This window comes from Macroventuria anomochaeta, assembly GCF_010093625.1.
Source record: "Macroventuria anomochaeta strain CBS 525.71 unplaced genomic scaffold BU25scaffold_10, whole genome shotgun sequence".
Classification (NCBI taxonomy): Eukaryota; Fungi; Ascomycota; class Dothideomycetes; order Pleosporales; family Didymellaceae; genus Macroventuria; species Macroventuria anomochaeta.
This window is the reverse complement of record NW_022985371.1, coordinates 495,651-512,675: the sequence shown is the minus strand read 5'-3', so window position 1 is coordinate 512,675 and position 17,025 is coordinate 495,651. Positions and strand designations below refer to the sequence as shown.

At 51.0% G+C, this 17,025-nt stretch overlaps 6 protein-coding genes across 6 annotated transcripts; 4 read left to right on the top strand and 2 right to left on the bottom strand.

Annotated features, from left to right (window-relative positions):
- Window positions 1-944: 944 nt before the first annotated feature.
- Window positions 945-3,946, bottom strand: BU25DRAFT_447350 (HET-domain-containing protein; the record flags this gene model as incomplete). The annotated part of the gene is made up of 5 exons (XM_033709537.1): window positions 945-1,368; window positions 1,419-1,623; window positions 1,670-3,047; window positions 3,169-3,407; window positions 3,757-3,946. 5 exons carry the CDS (start codon window positions 3,944-3,946, stop codon window positions 945-947), a joined length of 2,436 nt encoding a protein of 811 aa, XP_033563573.1.
- Window positions 3,947-4,227: 281 nt separating this feature from the next.
- On the top strand, window positions 4,228-6,208 carry BU25DRAFT_364565 (homoserine acetyltransferase). Its single transcript, XM_033703792.1, has 2 exons — window positions 4,228-5,116; window positions 5,173-6,208. The coding sequence occupies exons 1-2, from the start codon at window positions 4,273-4,275 to the stop codon at window positions 5,901-5,903; spliced, it is 1,575 nt and encodes a 524-aa protein (XP_033563572.1). The 5' UTR covers window positions 4,228-4,272; the 3' UTR covers window positions 5,904-6,208.
- A 294-nt stretch (window positions 6,209-6,502) lies between these two features.
- BU25DRAFT_457050 (MFS general substrate transporter) lies at window positions 6,503-8,230 on the top strand (the record flags this gene model as incomplete). Its single annotated transcript, XM_033710080.1, has 3 exons — window positions 6,503-6,759; window positions 6,829-7,791; window positions 7,840-8,230. The coding sequence occupies 3 exons, from the start codon at window positions 6,503-6,505 to the stop codon at window positions 8,228-8,230; spliced, it is 1,611 nt and encodes a 536-aa protein (XP_033563571.1).
- A 974-nt stretch (window positions 8,231-9,204) lies between these two features.
- BU25DRAFT_457049 (uncharacterized protein) lies at window positions 9,205-10,055 on the bottom strand (the record flags this gene model as incomplete). The annotated part of the gene is made up of 2 exons (XM_033710079.1): window positions 9,205-9,829; window positions 9,883-10,055. 2 exons carry the CDS (start codon window positions 10,053-10,055, stop codon window positions 9,205-9,207), a joined length of 798 nt encoding a protein of 265 aa, XP_033563570.1.
- Window positions 10,056-12,500: 2,445 nt separating this feature from the next.
- On the top strand, window positions 12,501-13,207 carry BU25DRAFT_489958 (uncharacterized protein; the record flags this gene model as incomplete). Its single annotated transcript, XM_033711460.1, has 2 exons — window positions 12,501-12,783; window positions 12,843-13,207. 2 exons carry the CDS (start codon window positions 12,501-12,503, stop codon window positions 13,121-13,123), a joined length of 564 nt encoding a protein of 187 aa, XP_033563569.1. The 3' UTR covers window positions 13,124-13,207.
- Window positions 13,208-13,763: 556 nt separating this feature from the next.
- On the top strand, window positions 13,764-15,767 carry BU25DRAFT_389536 (uncharacterized protein; the record flags this gene model as incomplete). Its single annotated transcript, XM_033704521.1, has 3 exons — window positions 13,764-14,380; window positions 14,717-15,286; window positions 15,458-15,767. The coding sequence occupies exons 1-3, from the start codon at window positions 13,839-13,841 to the stop codon at window positions 15,765-15,767; spliced, it is 1,422 nt and encodes a 473-aa protein (XP_033563568.1). The 5' UTR covers window positions 13,764-13,838.
- Window positions 15,768-17,025: the final 1,258 nt, after the last annotated feature.

Here is a 17,025-nt window from a genome sequence, read left to right as displayed (position 1 = left end):
GGCAGTCTTGCTGAACAGTGGGAATTACGCCCGGTGATGGTTCTGCAGATTGTCGATTGTTCTGTTCCTCTGTCGGGACGGCAGAGCGTTTGGCGGCGCCTTGTGTGATGTTTACCGTTTTGACACCAACGTCGCAATGAGGTTCTGTAGCCTCGTTCGTAGACTGCGGTTGCGAAAAGCTCCCGGTCGAATATGAATCTCGTTGATAATCTGGATAGAGTGTTAGATACGGGAGATCTGATCGAACTGACTTCTTGGAGCACACGCAGTAACGCAGCTTGCTTTTGGATTGTCGTGGGTCTCTTGCAGCTACGAGGCTTCTGTGAGAGATCCCGCTGTCCTGAGAGAGTGACGCTATATCCAAATCAGTCTTACGAACCATAGTTCCCAGTTACTGTGACTTACCAGTTACAAGCAATCAACAACAGGTTGAGAGCGTTGACCTGAACGTCGATTGCCTTGTGATACTCTTGTCTTTTCTTCTCGCCAAAGACCACTTCCATCTTGCTACTCACATCCAAGGCGCCAGATGCATCGAAGCTCAGCTTTTCGACAACAGAGGTCATGTCATTGAGAAGAGTCCTGCAGTACATCAGAGACAAGTAGAGGTCGAGTACAAATTGATGAAGCGGCTCTCGCTGATTGTCCAGTGTCAGCCATTCTTCGATCTTCAGTACGGCCGTTTTGAGTGAGATGATTTGTGCGATCAAATTGATGAGTGTGAAATCGCCGTCTTTCCACCGTGCAACTCTCTTAGGCTGTTTACAGCCTTGCCTGTGATAGGAGTCTCGAAGGGGAACTTTGGACGGTGTTTTTACAAGCCAGTGGAAAGCTGCTAAGGACTATGGCGTCTCCCGAACATCGAATGAACAGCGCTTTGTGATAGCATGATCTAAGTTACAAAGGCAGGCCCCGGGTGTGTGTGAAGATTGCCATATTCAGATTCAGCCCAGAAGAACAGACTTCGTCGTCGGCTTCTCACCAACTGCATTCTCTAAAGCCAATTCCAGTATCTGACCGATGCCACGTCGCTCCGCGATACCGTCTTGCCAAACCACGTACATGACCCAGAAGAGCTTCATTGGCTGCTCGTCTCTTTCATGATACATGTCCAGAAGTGCGGAACCTGCTGTCGGCTTGTGACCTCGCGCCACGATGAGCAGTTCAATTGCACAATATGATTTAGGCAAGAGATCGATGTTGTCGGAGTGCAATGATCCGACGACTTCGTCAGATGTGGATAAGAGGGGAGCGCCGGGTATGCGATCGGACATGATGTTGGGACTTTTTGGCTGCTCTGGGTGTGGGCCTAGTTTCAGATGGAGAGATATTGTGGTGAATTGCAGTACGGTATAGGGTGGGAAGTTGCTAAATGGCTGTCAGAGGAAGGTTTCCTCAACATACAGATATTGCCTTACGGTATCTGGGTAGATGCACTCTGTGGATCGCCCTGCGTCCCTTGATGTTCGATCTGTCGTTTGAGCCGTTGGTCTTGGTGACTCGATTTAGATGTCTGTCTGTGTTTCACACGTAGCGGTCGAAGGTTGTCTAGCTCCTGGTACTTATCCCAAGTCCTCCACCGCGTTTCTTTTTCGAAAAATACCCTGGATTTTTGGTCCTCGACTAAAGAGCGTCAGATTTGCATACTCTCCTCATCAAGGCAACATACTTCTCCTACGATGTCGCAGCCAATTGTCCCGCCGCACTGATCCCCCGTAAAGACCCTTCGAATGTTCGAAGGGCTTATCCAATTCTGTCCAAATGTTGGCATGATCGATGGCTCTTTTCGAGTAAGGAACCTGAAGCTGGGCCAAACGATGCATGGGGCTCGAATAACGGTCGCTGTCGTCCCAGTTTGGTGCATCAGTAAAACTGTCAAAATCCATGATCCAGCCTGAGTTTCCTAGCTGAGAGGGTGTGACCAAAGCTGAATCAGAGATGGTGACTACATGCGGATTGTTGCGCGCGAACTCCATCAACGGAGAAGGCTTGTTCGAAGACCTATGGGTTAGGCCTATGCATCGACAATCCGGCTGTAAAGCATACCAGCTTATCAGCCGATTGTGCTTTAGATGCATCAAGATGTTGTGGTTGTTGAACCTGTTCTCGATGATGGCTCCGTTCCACTCGAAAGGCCACTCAAAGTTTTCACGTGGCCACAATTTCACCCCCTCCCATCCAGCCCAGGAGAAACTCGCAAACCCTTCTCGTCGCCGCATTTGACCATCAGATGACATAAAGAGTACGAAATGATCAAGGTAGTAGGCCGGTAGCCCTTCAACAGTAGGAGTATCCATGCCAACGGCCGTAGGGCGAGCGACGCCGGCGAAAGCCCGAAGCGCATCCGCGTCATTGCGTAGCTGGCGTCTTGAGAAATCTTCACAGAGCTTTTGATACGCCCAGGACGAATGCAGGAATCCAAAGCTAGTGTCTGGCATGCGACATATGCTATTGTCATCGTCGTCGAGCCAGTTGTGCCACTGGTCAGCACAGGTCTCTTCACCCCAGTTTGCGGCCTGACAACGAAAGTACACCTGCCCATTGATAAAGACCAGTGTCCGCGAAGGTAATACCAACTCCTGCAATGTCCAGCCTCGTTGACTGTAGGTCGACCTTTGGAGATGCCAGTCAATGCTATGGAGAGCTGTCATATTAAGATTGGGACCAAGGCGTGCTACATGCTGTTCCTGTCCAGCAAGACTGTGACCACGGCTCATTGCAGGCAGACCAGCGTTGGCATCGTGGCCAGAAGCTGCAACGACTGTGAAGTACGATCCGCGATAGATGGAGTCCATCATACTGATGCCAAGGGTAACATCATCTGCATCGTCCTGGATCAAACAGAGACGATCTACCCACAGATACTTTTCGCCCATCTCTTTGAGCAAGTCAATCGTATCCGTGACTGTCTTCGGTAGTAGGTTTCGGATACGATCCAAGCTGCCTTCGCGTAACATATCCTGGAGATTGTCTTTTTGTAGCTTCAGCATTGGCGTTTGGCCCCAGACATAGCTAAGGGCTACATATGGAGTGTCTAAGCTTGCGGGCTGCACACACCCAAGAGTAAGGTCAATCAAACGAAAGTTGGACCAAGCATCTTGCCTGCAATTATACTGAATCGCAGTCAGCCATTTCGATTCAATTGGGTTTCAGTGAAAGAGCCTTAACCTGACGGGCTTTATTCCACCGCAAGCATGTTGCGTGATTCTGATCGCACGTTTGAAGCCAACCCTCGATCCTCGGGATCACAGTATCCTCTGAAAGTACGTAACGAGCTGTGTCTGGTCTCCCTGCCAGGATCTGGCTTTGGTCCTCAGCTATAAAGGCTAGCCGAGTACCCAAGGGGGAAGGATACGACAGTCGAAACGATTGCTCATCCGGGAAAAGCAAAATTTCGACTTGCTGATCTGCGTTGATTTTTGCATCTCGTGTCGATTTAACGATAGTGGTAGCTACAAGGCGGCAAAACTCGCAATCAGTTCGTTCTTGTATCTCACGCCATGTGCCGAAATGCCACTTTTTAATCTCTCCAGTTGCGGGTGGTTGCTCGAGTAGTTGGCTGTGTGATGGTAGCAAGCCATTAGTAAGGCGTATCGCAGATAATCTGATGCAAAAGTCCGTGTGAGAACGCATCGTGCCATTCAGTTACAGCTTTGTTGTTCTAAGGAAACAGAGGAGAGGCTAAGAAGAAGAAAAGGAGCAGTGATCGTGGCTGAGCCTATTGACGGTGGGAAACACAGCCTTGTGATACCATACCAGGACTTGGTGTCGCATAGGTCTCTATCGCCCATCGGTCGACATCAATCAACGGCCTCTCTTTCAGCAGTTTGAACTTTTGGAACATTGCATTTGCAGGTGATGCCACAATGAGCTCGCCATCAGGGCCTGCGATCTGACTCGACGTCCGATGAGGTACGCTTGTCCAGCGCTCATAACAACACTGCATGACAACAACTTCGATCCTGCAGCTCGAGGGACTTAACCCATAGTGGTGATCTTGTGCGGTCGTGTTGGCGTTGAGTGCCAGAAGACAAAGCTTCCAGCAGCTGCTTACCCAAACGGTAAACCGCCGAACTGCGGAGGGCAAGCACGCAATTTTGACGCGACGTCATTGGCTCAAGGCGCACCCTCACCTTTTTGAGACGGTTGTTAACGGCCTCGAGAGCCATTATTAATCGGATATAGCGTCATGACGCGGTTCCCATATTCTTTCTCCGCCCTGCTACATGGTGACAGTCGCGTGGTGAGCGTTGCCACCCATCGACCTGAGCCATGAGCGTGTCCCGTAGACTGCTTGCTGTCGCGCGGCGGCAGACACCAAATGTACAAAGCTACACCAGGACAGCCTCACGACCGTCAATTCTTCAAGCCACCAGAAACATACACCAACAATCGCCGCCCAGGGCTCAGCAGAATGCGGCAGCCCGAGCTGAAGAAGACTCTATACAGAGCGAGTCGCTGAACCCAGCATTGTCATTCCCATGTCTCGACGCCCTCGAATCGAAGTCCGCGAAACTCTCGAAGCGCTCGACCGAAGGCCCCGAGCCATCGTATACATCTGGACACACCGAGGTATTCCATTCGGAACAGCCCATACTCTTGGACTGGGGCGGTATACTGCCACAGTTTGACGTTGCATATGAAACCTGGGGCAGTCTGAACCAGGACAAGAGCAACGCCATCTTGCTGCATACTGGCCTCTCAGCCTCAAGTCATGCGCACAGTACCGAATCGAACCCCAAGCCAGGGTGGTGGGAGAAGTTCATTGGACCTGACAGGCCCCTGGATACCAACAAGTACTTTGTCATCTGTACCAACGTCATTGGAGGATGCTACGGTTCGACGGGACCCTCTTCGATCGACCCTGCGAGCGGCGAACGTTATGCGACACGATTTCCCATTCTGACAATGGAGGACATGGTACGCGCGCAGTTTCGACTGCTAGACAACCTGGGCATCCAGAAGCTGTATGCAAGCGTGGGATCCAGTATGGGTGGCATGCAGAGTCTTGCTGCGGGCAACTTATTCCCTGAACGGGTTGGTCGCATTGTCAGCATCAGCGGTTGTGCTCGTAGCCACCCCTACAGCATTGCCATGAGGCATACGCAAAGACAAGGTATGTCAGGAGAGACACTTTACTGTCATATGCGCATATATTGACGGCTATTGTAGCACTCATGATGGATCCCAATTGGGCTCGAGGCTTCTACTATGACAGCATCCCTCCTCACGGAGGCATGAAGCTGGCTCGTGAGATCGCAACCGTCACATACCGAAGTGGACCGGAGTGGGAGCTACGATTCGGCCGTCGTCGCGCAGACCCGTCACGACCTCCAGCTCTGTGCCCTGACTTCCTTGTTGAAACATACCTTGACCATGCTGGCGAGAAGTGGTGCTTAGAGTATGACCCCAACAGTCTACTGTACGTCTCCAAGGCTATGGACATGTTCGATTTGGGACAGGAACACCGCAATCGCGTCAACAAACGCAGGGCTGCAAATGCAAGCAGAGTGCAGGCATACCTCGATGGCAAAGGCATCGAGTCTGAGGCCATTGTAGATGCATGCAGCTTGACCCTCCCTGAGCAGCCTTACGAAGAGAAGGAGCAGCCTGCCGACTTCGATGAAACCAACGTCCCTGCAACCGACGGAAGCGAGCCGCCACCCGACTTAGTCGCGGGCCTTAGACCGTTGGCCAATACCCCGGCGCTAGTGTTAGGTGTCGCCAGTGACATCTTGTTCCCTGCATGGCAGCAGCGTGAGATTGCAACCACACTCAAGCGCACAGGAAACAAAAACGTGACACACATCGAGCTAGGTGAGGAGAAGAGCATGTTCGGCCACGACACCTTCCTTCTTGACCTGGAGAATGTCGGCGGCGCGGTCAAGTCGTTCCTCGGCTGAGCAACAAACGGTTGGCTTGTGAACCGTTGTCATTTCATGTTTCGGCCCTTCTCTTTGATGATTCACTGAGGCCCTAAACCAATCGGGTATATATAGCATTCAAGCGTGGTTCTGCATTGCATGGCGTTTTTGGCAGGGCGGAGGATTTGGCCCTGGATCTGCAACTTTTATCTGCGCCTTTGTTTCCAGCAAATGTGATTTGCTGAAGATTTTGCGGAAAAAGGAGCGTGCGTCGTACAGTTTTGACAATACTCCTCAGGGGGTGCGTTACCATGTAAGACAGAACCGTGAAATGAAGTGGCGAGACCGGTCGCGACCCCAGAACTCTACCATTTTTGTGCACAGGTTTCAGTGTGGGGTATCAAGCGCCTCAGTCATGATGCATCTTGTGGATTCTGCATCCCGAAAACTGACATCGCGCTTGTCGATCAATCTGCCCCTTCTCATCGATTGCAGGGGCCCCGCATGTGCAATGCTTGGCCCGTCTGACTTCATATCAAGCCGTTGTCCACGTCGCGGACCTCCTTGACCGTGACTCGCGCTTCATCCTTTCCACTCCTTCCTTCGCGCGAGGAGGTGACTGCGCGATATACGTCGCAATGACATCCACCGCGTCCCACAAGTCACTGGCCACCGAAGGGAAGAGCAACTACACAGGGGAACAGATCTTCGAGGTCGACAGCCACGCGAACAGCCAGGCCAGCAGCGAAGCGAGCGACAACTCACGGACCCTGTGGCAGAACGTCAAAAAGTATCGAAAAGTCATTTATGTGACTTTTGGCCTCACATCAGCGATTCTTCTTTATGGCTACGACAATGTTGTCGTTGGCACAGTCTCTGCCATGCCCGTATTCCAGTAGGTCGTCAACTCCACACAGGATCGACATCTCGTCCCGTACCGCAAGGGTTGCTAACATCGGTTCAGGAGGGACTTCGGTATCTTCTACGAAGGCAAATGGATCCTGCCGTCGACATGGCTTGCTCTCTGGAACGTTGCGTCTCCCATAGGTGCAATGTGTGGCTCTGTCTTTGGCGGGTGGCTGCAAGACAAAATTGGACGTCGTCTTGCACTTGCCATTTCATCCTTCCTTTCTGCTCTCGCGGTCGCCATCATGTACATCTCCTACCTTCCGGACGACATCAACGGACGACGTGTTGCCTTCCTTATGGGCAAGTTCTTCCAAGGTGGCGCGATTGGTGCTGTCATGGCTGCATGCCAGACATACATGTCTGAGATCCTACCGCCAGCCCTACGAGGATCTGGAATGGCCTTCTTCCCTGTCTTTACATTGCTCGGTCAGCTCACCGGGGCGCTGGTCGTCTACGCTGCTCTAGGCGCCGACAACGGCTACGCCATTGCGTTTGGCTCCCAATGGCCCTTCTCATTTGTTCCTATCATCGTCGCTTTCTTCATCCCTGAAAGCCCAACATGGCTTGTTCGCAAGCGCAAAATGGACAAGGCGCATACTGCGCAAGCTCGACTGGACCCGCCTGGCACCGACACAAAAGCTATCGTCGACAGACTTCTCGCAGACATTGAGCACGAGGAACAGTCCGCCAAGGTCACTTTCGCTGAGTGCTTCCACAAGAGGAACTTCCGCCGCACATTCATTGTCATGTTCGCGAACTCCCTTCCCGCTATCTTCGGTCTCCCATTGCTTGCTAAGGCGTCTTACTTCCTTCAGCTCATCAACATGAAGGCGAATATTTCCATCATCTTCCTTATCCTGGGTATCGTCTTGGGTCTTATTGCCAACTGTGTATCAGTCTGGATCATGGCCCGCGTTGGCCGCAGACCGCTGGTTGTCATCAGCCTACTGATTGCGTCGGCGCTATGGCTGTCCATGGGCATCGCCAATTGCTTTACGATTACCCCTGCTGTTACTTGGTATGTCACCTTCATTTATTAATCAGTGCTCTCACTGACTCTTTACAGGTGGACCGCAGTGTCCATGATGATTACCATCATCGTAGCCGGTGTCGGCGTCTGGCCAGCATCGTTCGCCATCGCCGCCGAGACATCCTCCCTACAGCTTCGCGCTCGTACCCAAGGTCTCGGCTGGTGTGTCTCAGCACTCGCGACCGCTGTATCTGGCCTTGCACTTCCTTATGTCTTCAACCCCGACGAGGGCAATCTTAGAGGCAAAACCGGATTCGCGTACCTCGCAACATGCTTGGCTGGTGCTGCTGTAGCCTGGTGGCTGATACCTGAGATGAAAGGCAGGAGCGTGGCGGACATCGATCGCATGTTCGAATTGAAGTTGAGTGCGCGGCAGTTTAAGAGCTGGAAGAGCGAGTCGACTGAGGAGTTGACTGAGCGCACCTAGGTTCTGTTAGCATCTTTACTGTCCGTTTGTCTGTCATGTTCAATCGACATGCCATTTCTCAGAAACAAATAGCGAGCATCAGGGCTTGAAGACACTTTCTATCCCGACAAGCAGCAGTCGCAATATTCGGCACCCTCTGGCAGCTGGCCTTGCATGGCCTCGGAGGTTGTTGAACATCGTAAGTGTTGCTTGCCGTGTTCGGTGCTGTCTACAAACTGCGCCTCCATAGATCTGAGACTTCTGGCAGTACGAACAATACATCTTCCTGGCATTTTGATCCGATGTCTCTTCAGACTGAGTGACGCCGAGTGCGCTGCCTCTTCGACTATCGTTACAGCTAAGGCTCTGGTCAAAAAGATCGGATGCAGCGGCCGCCAATCTCCCAGGTGATAGTATGGAAACCAGAGGTTCCGCGTCGTGCACTGTGCTTGAAGAGGCCCTTCATGTATCGTCGATGTATGAGCATGGGTCTGTGAGCTTGGTTCAATCAGTACGCTTGATCTGGCCCGGTGGAGCAAAGGTGGAGCCATTGTATTGGGGATCGTCGTTGAGACTACGCTGCTCTATGTTAGGTTTGCAAGTAAGTGCTTGTCTGAACGGGGAGCGACATAGTGCATATCCAGACAAGTCTGGAAAGCATGATTTCTGTAATGTGGTAGTCGCCAACACAAAGCAAAAGAAGCGAAAGGTAAATCACATGGACAGGCTCTGTGGTATCAGCCGGTGCATATAAAGAGTAGAGCATATTGGTTAGTCACGATGCAAGGAAATAATTGATGCAAGAATGTTAAGATTACTGTTTGACCAAGCATTATGGCCATGGACTACTAGACAAACTCAATTGTCAGATCCAACTCTGGTCAACACCGAAACGCCCAAACAATGTCGCTAAATCAACATCTAAGCACGGAACTATCTCATCGTCAGCACCATTCGAGACATCTCAAGCCTGCCCACTAACCAGAAGCAACATCTCACAAGCTGATGTTGGGCAGTGTGACATCTGGCAGTGTGACATCTGGCAGCGCAATATCTGGCAAAGCAATGCTAGGGCTCACATTGGGACTCACGTTGACTGTGTTTCCGTTGCCCGCCTGGTTGTTGCTGCCAGCTACGTTTCCATTCCCATTTCCGTTTCCTGCGGAGTTGCCGTTGCCATTGCCATTTCCATTCCCGTTGCCATTGCCCAGGAAGCTGTTCCCACTGCCTGCAGTCGGGTTGGTGATGGAGCCTAGGGTGTTGGTGACGGAGCCCAGGGCGTCGGTGATTCCTGACAGCGGGCCGGCGAGGTCGCGCTCTTTGAAGTTAACTGTGTTGGAGTTGCCGGCGGAGTTTCCGGAGCCAGCCGTGTTGGAGTTGCCATTGTTATTGCCGGCTGAGTTGCTGTTGCCATTCTTGTTTCCGTTGCCATTGCCGTTGTCTTTGAAGACGTTGTTGTTGCCCGCGCTGGGGTTGGTGATGGAGCCGACGATGTTGGAGAGGCTGGAGCCGAGGTCACGGTCCTTCAGGATGGAGGGGAAGGTAACTGTGTTTCCATTTCCTGCCGAGTTGCCGCTGCCTGCGACGTTGCCGTTGCCATTGTTGTTGCCAGCAGAGTTGCTGGCAGGTTGTCAGTGATGGTCGTTGAGGTCTAAGACTTATGAAATACTCACTCGTTGCCATTGCCGTTTCCATTCTGGTTACCGTTGCCCTCGAAGACGTTGTTGTTACCTGCAGAGGGATTTGTGATCGATCCAAGGATGTTCTTGACCTGTGGTGTAGGAGCTGAGAGAACTGTGGATGAGAGGGACAGGAGTGAGACAGCGAAGAATGTTGAGGTCTTCATTGTGAGAAATGTGAAGTATGCAACAAGCTAAGTGGGACTTAGAGGTGAGAACAGGAGGTAGTATGTGGAGTGAGAACTGAAAGCTGGATGGTGAGCAGCTCGCATCATACTTGTACCACCTCTAAATACGGATCATCTCACGGCAGTGACAGCAAGTCACTCTCGGTCAGTGCTTTTCATGACTCGCTTCTCCACATGTTGAGTACTTTTCAAGCCTCGTCCATTGCGGATTGTGAAGAAGCAACATGAGGGACATTTCGAGAGGAAGCTAAGATATACCTACTCATGATGTTTTGTCGATCAATAACGGAGGCCTGCAAGAGCCATCCAATGAACAGTAATATCAGAGAGCATGTACTTCCTCATTTGGTAGGGCGGATAGGAGAATTGGGTTCCGTAGCCTCGCCGATGTAAGATAGTTCGGAAGGACAGGGCAAGCTTGCAGTGAGGTCTTCGGTTGTCAAGCATCCGAGCAAAGGCTTGAGCTGGCCGTGCGCCACATATGTCTGCGTGATGTCAGGTTCCGCAACATCGTAACGACGTGCATATGGATGCCAGTGTTTCCGTGAGTGCAAGGCTGTAGGCTAAGACGTCCCAGAAATATGACTGTGATGATTCGTTGCCGTGTGCGAAGGGTTGCTTGGGCGAACACCCCTTGTGAGACGTACCTGCGCAGGCCGCTAGCTCCTGACGATCATCACTTTGACCACGGCAGAGGGGTGGGAATCGCAGTGTCGATCAGCTCTTCGGCTTCGGCATCCACAGTGTTTCTCTGTTTGGGTGCGTCATCGAAGATCAGGTCGCCTGGAAAGGTTAGAGAATCTCTTTACGGAAGGGATGACCTGCGGCTAGCGGAGGTTTAGCGCGAGGCGCCCGGAGCGAGTCACGCCTGGCTCAACACTAACGATCATCAATACATCATCAGACTCGTTGCCGCTATCCTACACCCTGTTGGCGCTGTCTTCGAAGAGTAGTACATCTGATGAGTGGAGTGATAATTTGTTGTATTGGTACCATGGAAAGAGCGAATATCTAGATTGTGTCGCAGGGCGGAAGCTGATTAATGAGTTGGACCAATGAGAAGGCGGGGACGCCCGCAACAACATCTGCGGGCATCTGTGTGGCCTAGTACCAGCAGACACGGCAGCTTGCTCGCTACGAGAAGCTATGAAACAAACCAATACCAGTCCTCATGCGGTCTCAACACTACCTCAAATTTTGCTTCATAGAAAGCTCTCGGACAGCTTATTCTTAATCAATCGCCCAAACGGCCTCGAACAAGCGTCACCAGGCGTATACAAGCTACACGAACGACGATTCCAGATCAGAGATGATGTAATGGTATCCGAGTGACTGATGAAATTTGAGTGCAGGATTCGATACCCATTGATCTAAGAAATCGTTTCCAAAGTCACTGCTTGCGACAATTAGCCTCACCATTTCTCGGACATGTACAACCATGCTGAGAGCCTTGGACCACTAGATTTCCTCCTCTGCTGTCGGACTGCTGTACCACGATCTGGAACCACTGGAAGCACTAAGAATTTCCGCGATTGACTATCTATAGGGTGCCTCAAGCAGTTTTTGAGACCGGTATCGTCTTCTCACTCCAACGAGTCTATGATGGTTTCTGGGCGGGCTCAATTGAAAGCCTAGCGAAGCCAAAGAGCGAAGAGCCGCTGAATATCTTATTTTCAATCACGACGATAGTGACCGTCAAGGCATCATTTGATGAGCGCTCTCAATGACTGACTCGAACCTCAAGTCAGTGTACATCCAAGCTCGACATGAATTCACACATGGAACATTCGAACGAGCCATCGACCGCTATCGAAAAAAGCATCATTGCATGCATATAGACCAGAGTGACGTCGGTGCAATCTAGGCGTGGTCTAGCCTGTGCCACGATATTCACATGGACGCCATGCACAGCGCATACCCCATCATAAAGGAACACATTGACGTTAATGTCTTAACCCCCCTTCACTGTAGAAACATATGTGCGAAGTGGCATTCGATGGCCACAAGTAATTTGGCGGACAATCTTGGGCTTTATCACTTCTGTGACGATCATTGGCGCGGTCTTATGGTGCAATCTGCTAAGGTACCAGAACAGGGCTGCATCATGAGCAACAGATCGTGTTGGGCGAGTCTGTAGCACTTACGTACGAGAGGGGTGATTAAGGTATGGTGAGCTTGCAGTCCAGCATAGATAAGTAGACTGCTCCTGCATAGCCATCCGACGTCAAGTCTCAATCACAACGAAAGCGAAAATGGCGGGCTGACTCCTTACCTCCGTCCTGACCGTTGCAGGGCTCCTCATCCAAAGCAGCGCGCAGTGCCCAAGCACGCAGGCTGTCTACAACCGTAGCCTACGGACTATGTCTGCGAACAATGGTAGATCACACCACTTGATGGTCTGTATATTATGTTGACAGATTGACAATGTGGTGTCTTGTACCAGTGTTGAAAGCACTTGACGAGGCCTTCATCGACAATATCTTTTCTGGGAAGCTCACTTTACGTGATCTTCCTGAAGAGCTTGACATTCCCGATTTCAAAATCAAGGACATGCATCCTATCCTGACGACGAACGGTCTGGACACTGATATCTGCCTACCTACCCTCCAGATCAGTGGCACTGTGCTCGCTTCCAGCACAATGGTACCTTTTGTCAGCTACAACAATGGCAAGACCGCTATGCTCGCGCCCCTGAACGGGTACATCAGTGGGAGGATAAGAACACACCCGACAGTCTACATTTAGCTGGCATTGTGCCTGCTATAGTTTCGATCCTGGTAGGCGGTAGCACACTACGCTTGGGCGATTTCCGTCCAGCAAATGCAGCATATCAGCCCGATGGCAACGGCGGATTCTTCGCAAACCCGAAGTGGGCCTTCCTACAAAATCCCATCTCCGGGCCAGGTATCTATCCGGAAGCTGTCGACACCGCATTCAGGAACACATCTGATCCTCGATACTCCCTCGAGTTCTGGGACGGTGTCGTTAATCAATCGTTGATCCTGAAAGTGGCTATGGCCGGCCAGTGCCAACTTCTTTTTCTTTAATGAGTCTAGTTCTTAGATCCAGTTCCGGTTGGGCGATGTAACTCTGGGTCCTGCGGCGAGTGGTATTGGCATCACCCAAGGTGCCTTACAGGGGAAGTACATTGGTGTGCATGGGTTTTCAGCTTGCGCGCAGAATGTGGGATTCACGGCGCAGAAGTGCGAAGGACTGGCGTAATTTCCGTGATAGTTTGCACAGCCGTAGTGATTCAATACAATATCTTTGCAATTATCGATAAAGTGTCCAACTGAGGATGTGGAAAACGGATGTCGGTTGTCGCAGCGGCTCCGGCGCTATGGTGGAGGTGGTTGGTTCTTCCTCTACACATGGCATCTGCCTCACAACCACTACAGCATCCTCCAGAGCCATTCCGTGACGATTGATAATCTTCCATATGGCTGCGAAATGCTATGTATAGCGATGAGGTCTACGAGCGTGTCGTTGCTGCGTTTGGGAGTTGTCGCTTGCCCTGCCACGTTGCCCCACCATCCGTCAGCCACATACAGTCGGAGTATGCACGCATTGAATTCGAACAGACCTCAACCTCGTATGGCACTCCATATTCGGTCGTCATAACAGTGTCCTGGACTTGACAGCCACTATCATACGGAGGCTAGGTATGGTATAAGAGTTGTCGATCCTCATCACGAGCGGGCCCCAGAAGTCTTCTCTTTTAACATCTGTCCGCCGACAGGAACCCTCAATCATCTACCGGCTATGCGCAGCTCGGACCGCGAATTTCGACTTTTGGATCTTCTACCTGGCGTTGGAGATGAAGCCATTCGATGCGCAACCCGTGTAGTCAGCTTAGACCGGCATCCGGACTATGAAACTATGTCGTACGTTTGGGGAGACCGCAGAGAAGAGAAGGACATCGAAGTTTCTGGCAATCCTGTACCAATTACGGAAAATCTATACGCTGGCTTACTACGCCTTCGATATTCGACGAAAAAGCGCACATTGTGGATCGATCAAATATGCATCAATCAGTGGGATCTGGAAGAGAAGGCGGCCCAGGTAGCTTTGATGAGAGATATCTACAGAAAGTGCACAAGATGTGTCACATGGATGGGCGACCTCGAAAGAGACGGTTATGAAGTCCAAATTCGCGATGCTGAGGCTGTGTTTGACTTCCTACGACAAGTCGCCGCGGCAAAGATCATCCCCTTGGCTGGCTTACCAGTTCTTTTCCAGCAGTCAGATGAGGGTTCAGCTGCGCGAAGAGCTTTCGAAATGTTTTCTATGTATGGCAATCCCTGGTGGTCGCGCATCTGGACAGTCCAAGAAGCCATCATTCCTCCATCGGGTGTATTGATCTGGGGTCCGCTGAGCATTCCACGCAAAGCTGTGCTTGCCGCTGCGCGCCATTTGCGTGACTTGCAGAGTTTACCCTCTCTTCCCGAAGGATTCGCTTCCCATCGTTACACTAACTCGGAACTGCTTCGACGGCTACTCTATCCTGTGCATGGATTCAATCATTCCAAGACTGACAACGCACTCAATCTGCTCATGCGCTGGCGTCATCGGGAATTTACCGATCCTCGCGACAAAGTTTATGCACTGCTCGGTATGATTTCGCCAGACGCGATTCCAAGTGCACGTTCTTGCGATTATACTATCGCCGCACCTCGACTTTTTGCAAAAGTCACGCTAGATCTGATCAAGTACGAAGGTGGCCTAAGATCGTTGTTGGGTGCTTGCGAAATGCCACACATAACGCCCAATGCCCCTACTTGGGCCATTGATTTCGCGTGTTGCAATCGTATTGGCAAGCGCCAATTGAAATGGTGGGGCCACTCACATCGATACAAAGTCTTTTCTGCAAGTAGAGACAACGAACTGCAGGTGTTCAATTCTCTCGGAGATGAAGTGCTTGGGTTAAGCGGAATCAATGTCGATGCAGTGCTAGATACAAGCGAGCTTCTACGTGTCGATGCTCAAGACGCGATCTACCTCCATGATCTGCGCGAGCCTCTAGCGAATTGCATTCTGCTGATCGACCAGTATCGAGCGTCCCAGTATGGTTCTCAGGTCTACAAAGACGGTTTGACGTGGGATTCTGCATTTTGTAGAACTCTAGTGGGGGATCTGATCATGGACGAACTACCTCTCGACAGGATTGGATCATATGGTCGTACAAGACTGCAAGCCGACTTTACACACCTGTTCGATAAGTTAGGAATTCAGCTTGACACAAAGATACATTTGGACTTTGCGAAGGAAATTCCATTAGCTGAAGAGCAGGAACATGGTCGAGTAAGAGATCGTTCCGGGAGGCTACGCCTGAGAGGAGAGAATATGGCTACCGAGGCTACTGCGTCTAGAAAGATGAAAAGTTGGCATATGCGAAAGCAGGAACACGACGTGTTCCCCGATCTTTACGAGTCACTGGTAGGGATGATGGAGAACCAAACCTTCTTCATCACGAAGTCAGGTTACATCGGCATTGGCCCGCCGCAAATCAAGCCCGGAGATCAAGTGTGGGTCTTCAATGGAGGAAATGTACCATTCGTGATGAGAAAAATCAAGAAGGAAGCGGAAGATTGTCCACAATTGGCATTGGTTGGTGATGCATACGTACATGGCATCATGGATGGAGAAGCTCTGAACGACGAGCCGCATGTGCAGACTGTCTGTGTTCACTAAGAATCTACTCGAGTTCAAGAAGGGTGGAGCTCAAAAGGATGTCTTCACCCGTCTTCTCGCACACACATGTACAGCCTACAAGCCTCAACCCTAGTTGACAATGCAACTCAACCCCAGGGTCCATCGCCCAGACTCATATCAGCTGTCACAACAAGATGCTCGGCAAACTCTTTGAGGCTGTACACTTCTGCGGTGTGAAGCTTTAGGTGCAGTTGAGGACCTCTGGTACATGCTCGTCAGTGTTGAGATTGTGTTGTTGCGGAATGTTCCTCACCTCCAGACAAGTCGAGCAGGCGCGATGTGCCTGCAACCGATGTAACGCTGTTGCTAGCCTTTACTACGCGCTCTCCACTATTCGCTTCATTGGGTTCTGGCTCGAATGCACCTTCGTTCGGTACGCTGCTGAGGCTCTTGGCGCAGACATACGTCGAGTACCTCTGACGTATTCTGCTCGTAGTCTGATAGATCAGACTCGGAATAGTCTGTATTTGACATGGCGGCGCCGGCTGAGTTGCGCAGCTTTCGGCAATGAAGGAGGGGTCGAATTGAAGAAGTGGCAATGCAAAGATGAAGGTCAGCCCAAGATCACCTGGGTACATTACTAGCGGGCAGAGTTGCGTACGTGCTACCGCCCGCCTGTCTTCACCTTCACTTCGCTGCTACAATGCAGTAGAGCCAAGACCACAAGAAGATGTTCCGGGCGCGAAAATGTTTCATCACCGGATATGGCAACACGTGAAATCGCATCTTCTCAATGTCTCTTCCAATTAAACCACACCCTCCTGATAGCAACTCCAAGAAAACGCTCGTTCATATACACTGCTACTTCGATCAGATCAACTAATAGTGTCCACAACAATCATTGTGCATTTGGACTTTCGATACGCTACGCTGCTCTTACAAGACACATAAGCTGCATTTAGTAAACACATCCAGATTCTAAGCGAGCAATTAAGTCTCAAACAAGAGCAAAAGGTTGGATATAGCGCGATTCGAGCTCGCATCTCCTTCTTTGCATGCAGGATACATTTCTGTACGCGACCACACCACGACGACATTGCGCTATGGGAAAGCGTTCTACCAGTTGAACTACATACCCTCTTAATACTGAGCCAAGGAATCTTGAAATGTATACACTTGCTGAATAGACACAAGAACCAACGTTTCAAGAACAGTCACGCATCCGACTCTCACTTGTCCCGTAGACCACGAATGCCAATTAGCAAATCTCAAAAGCCGCATCGAATGGTGCAAAAAG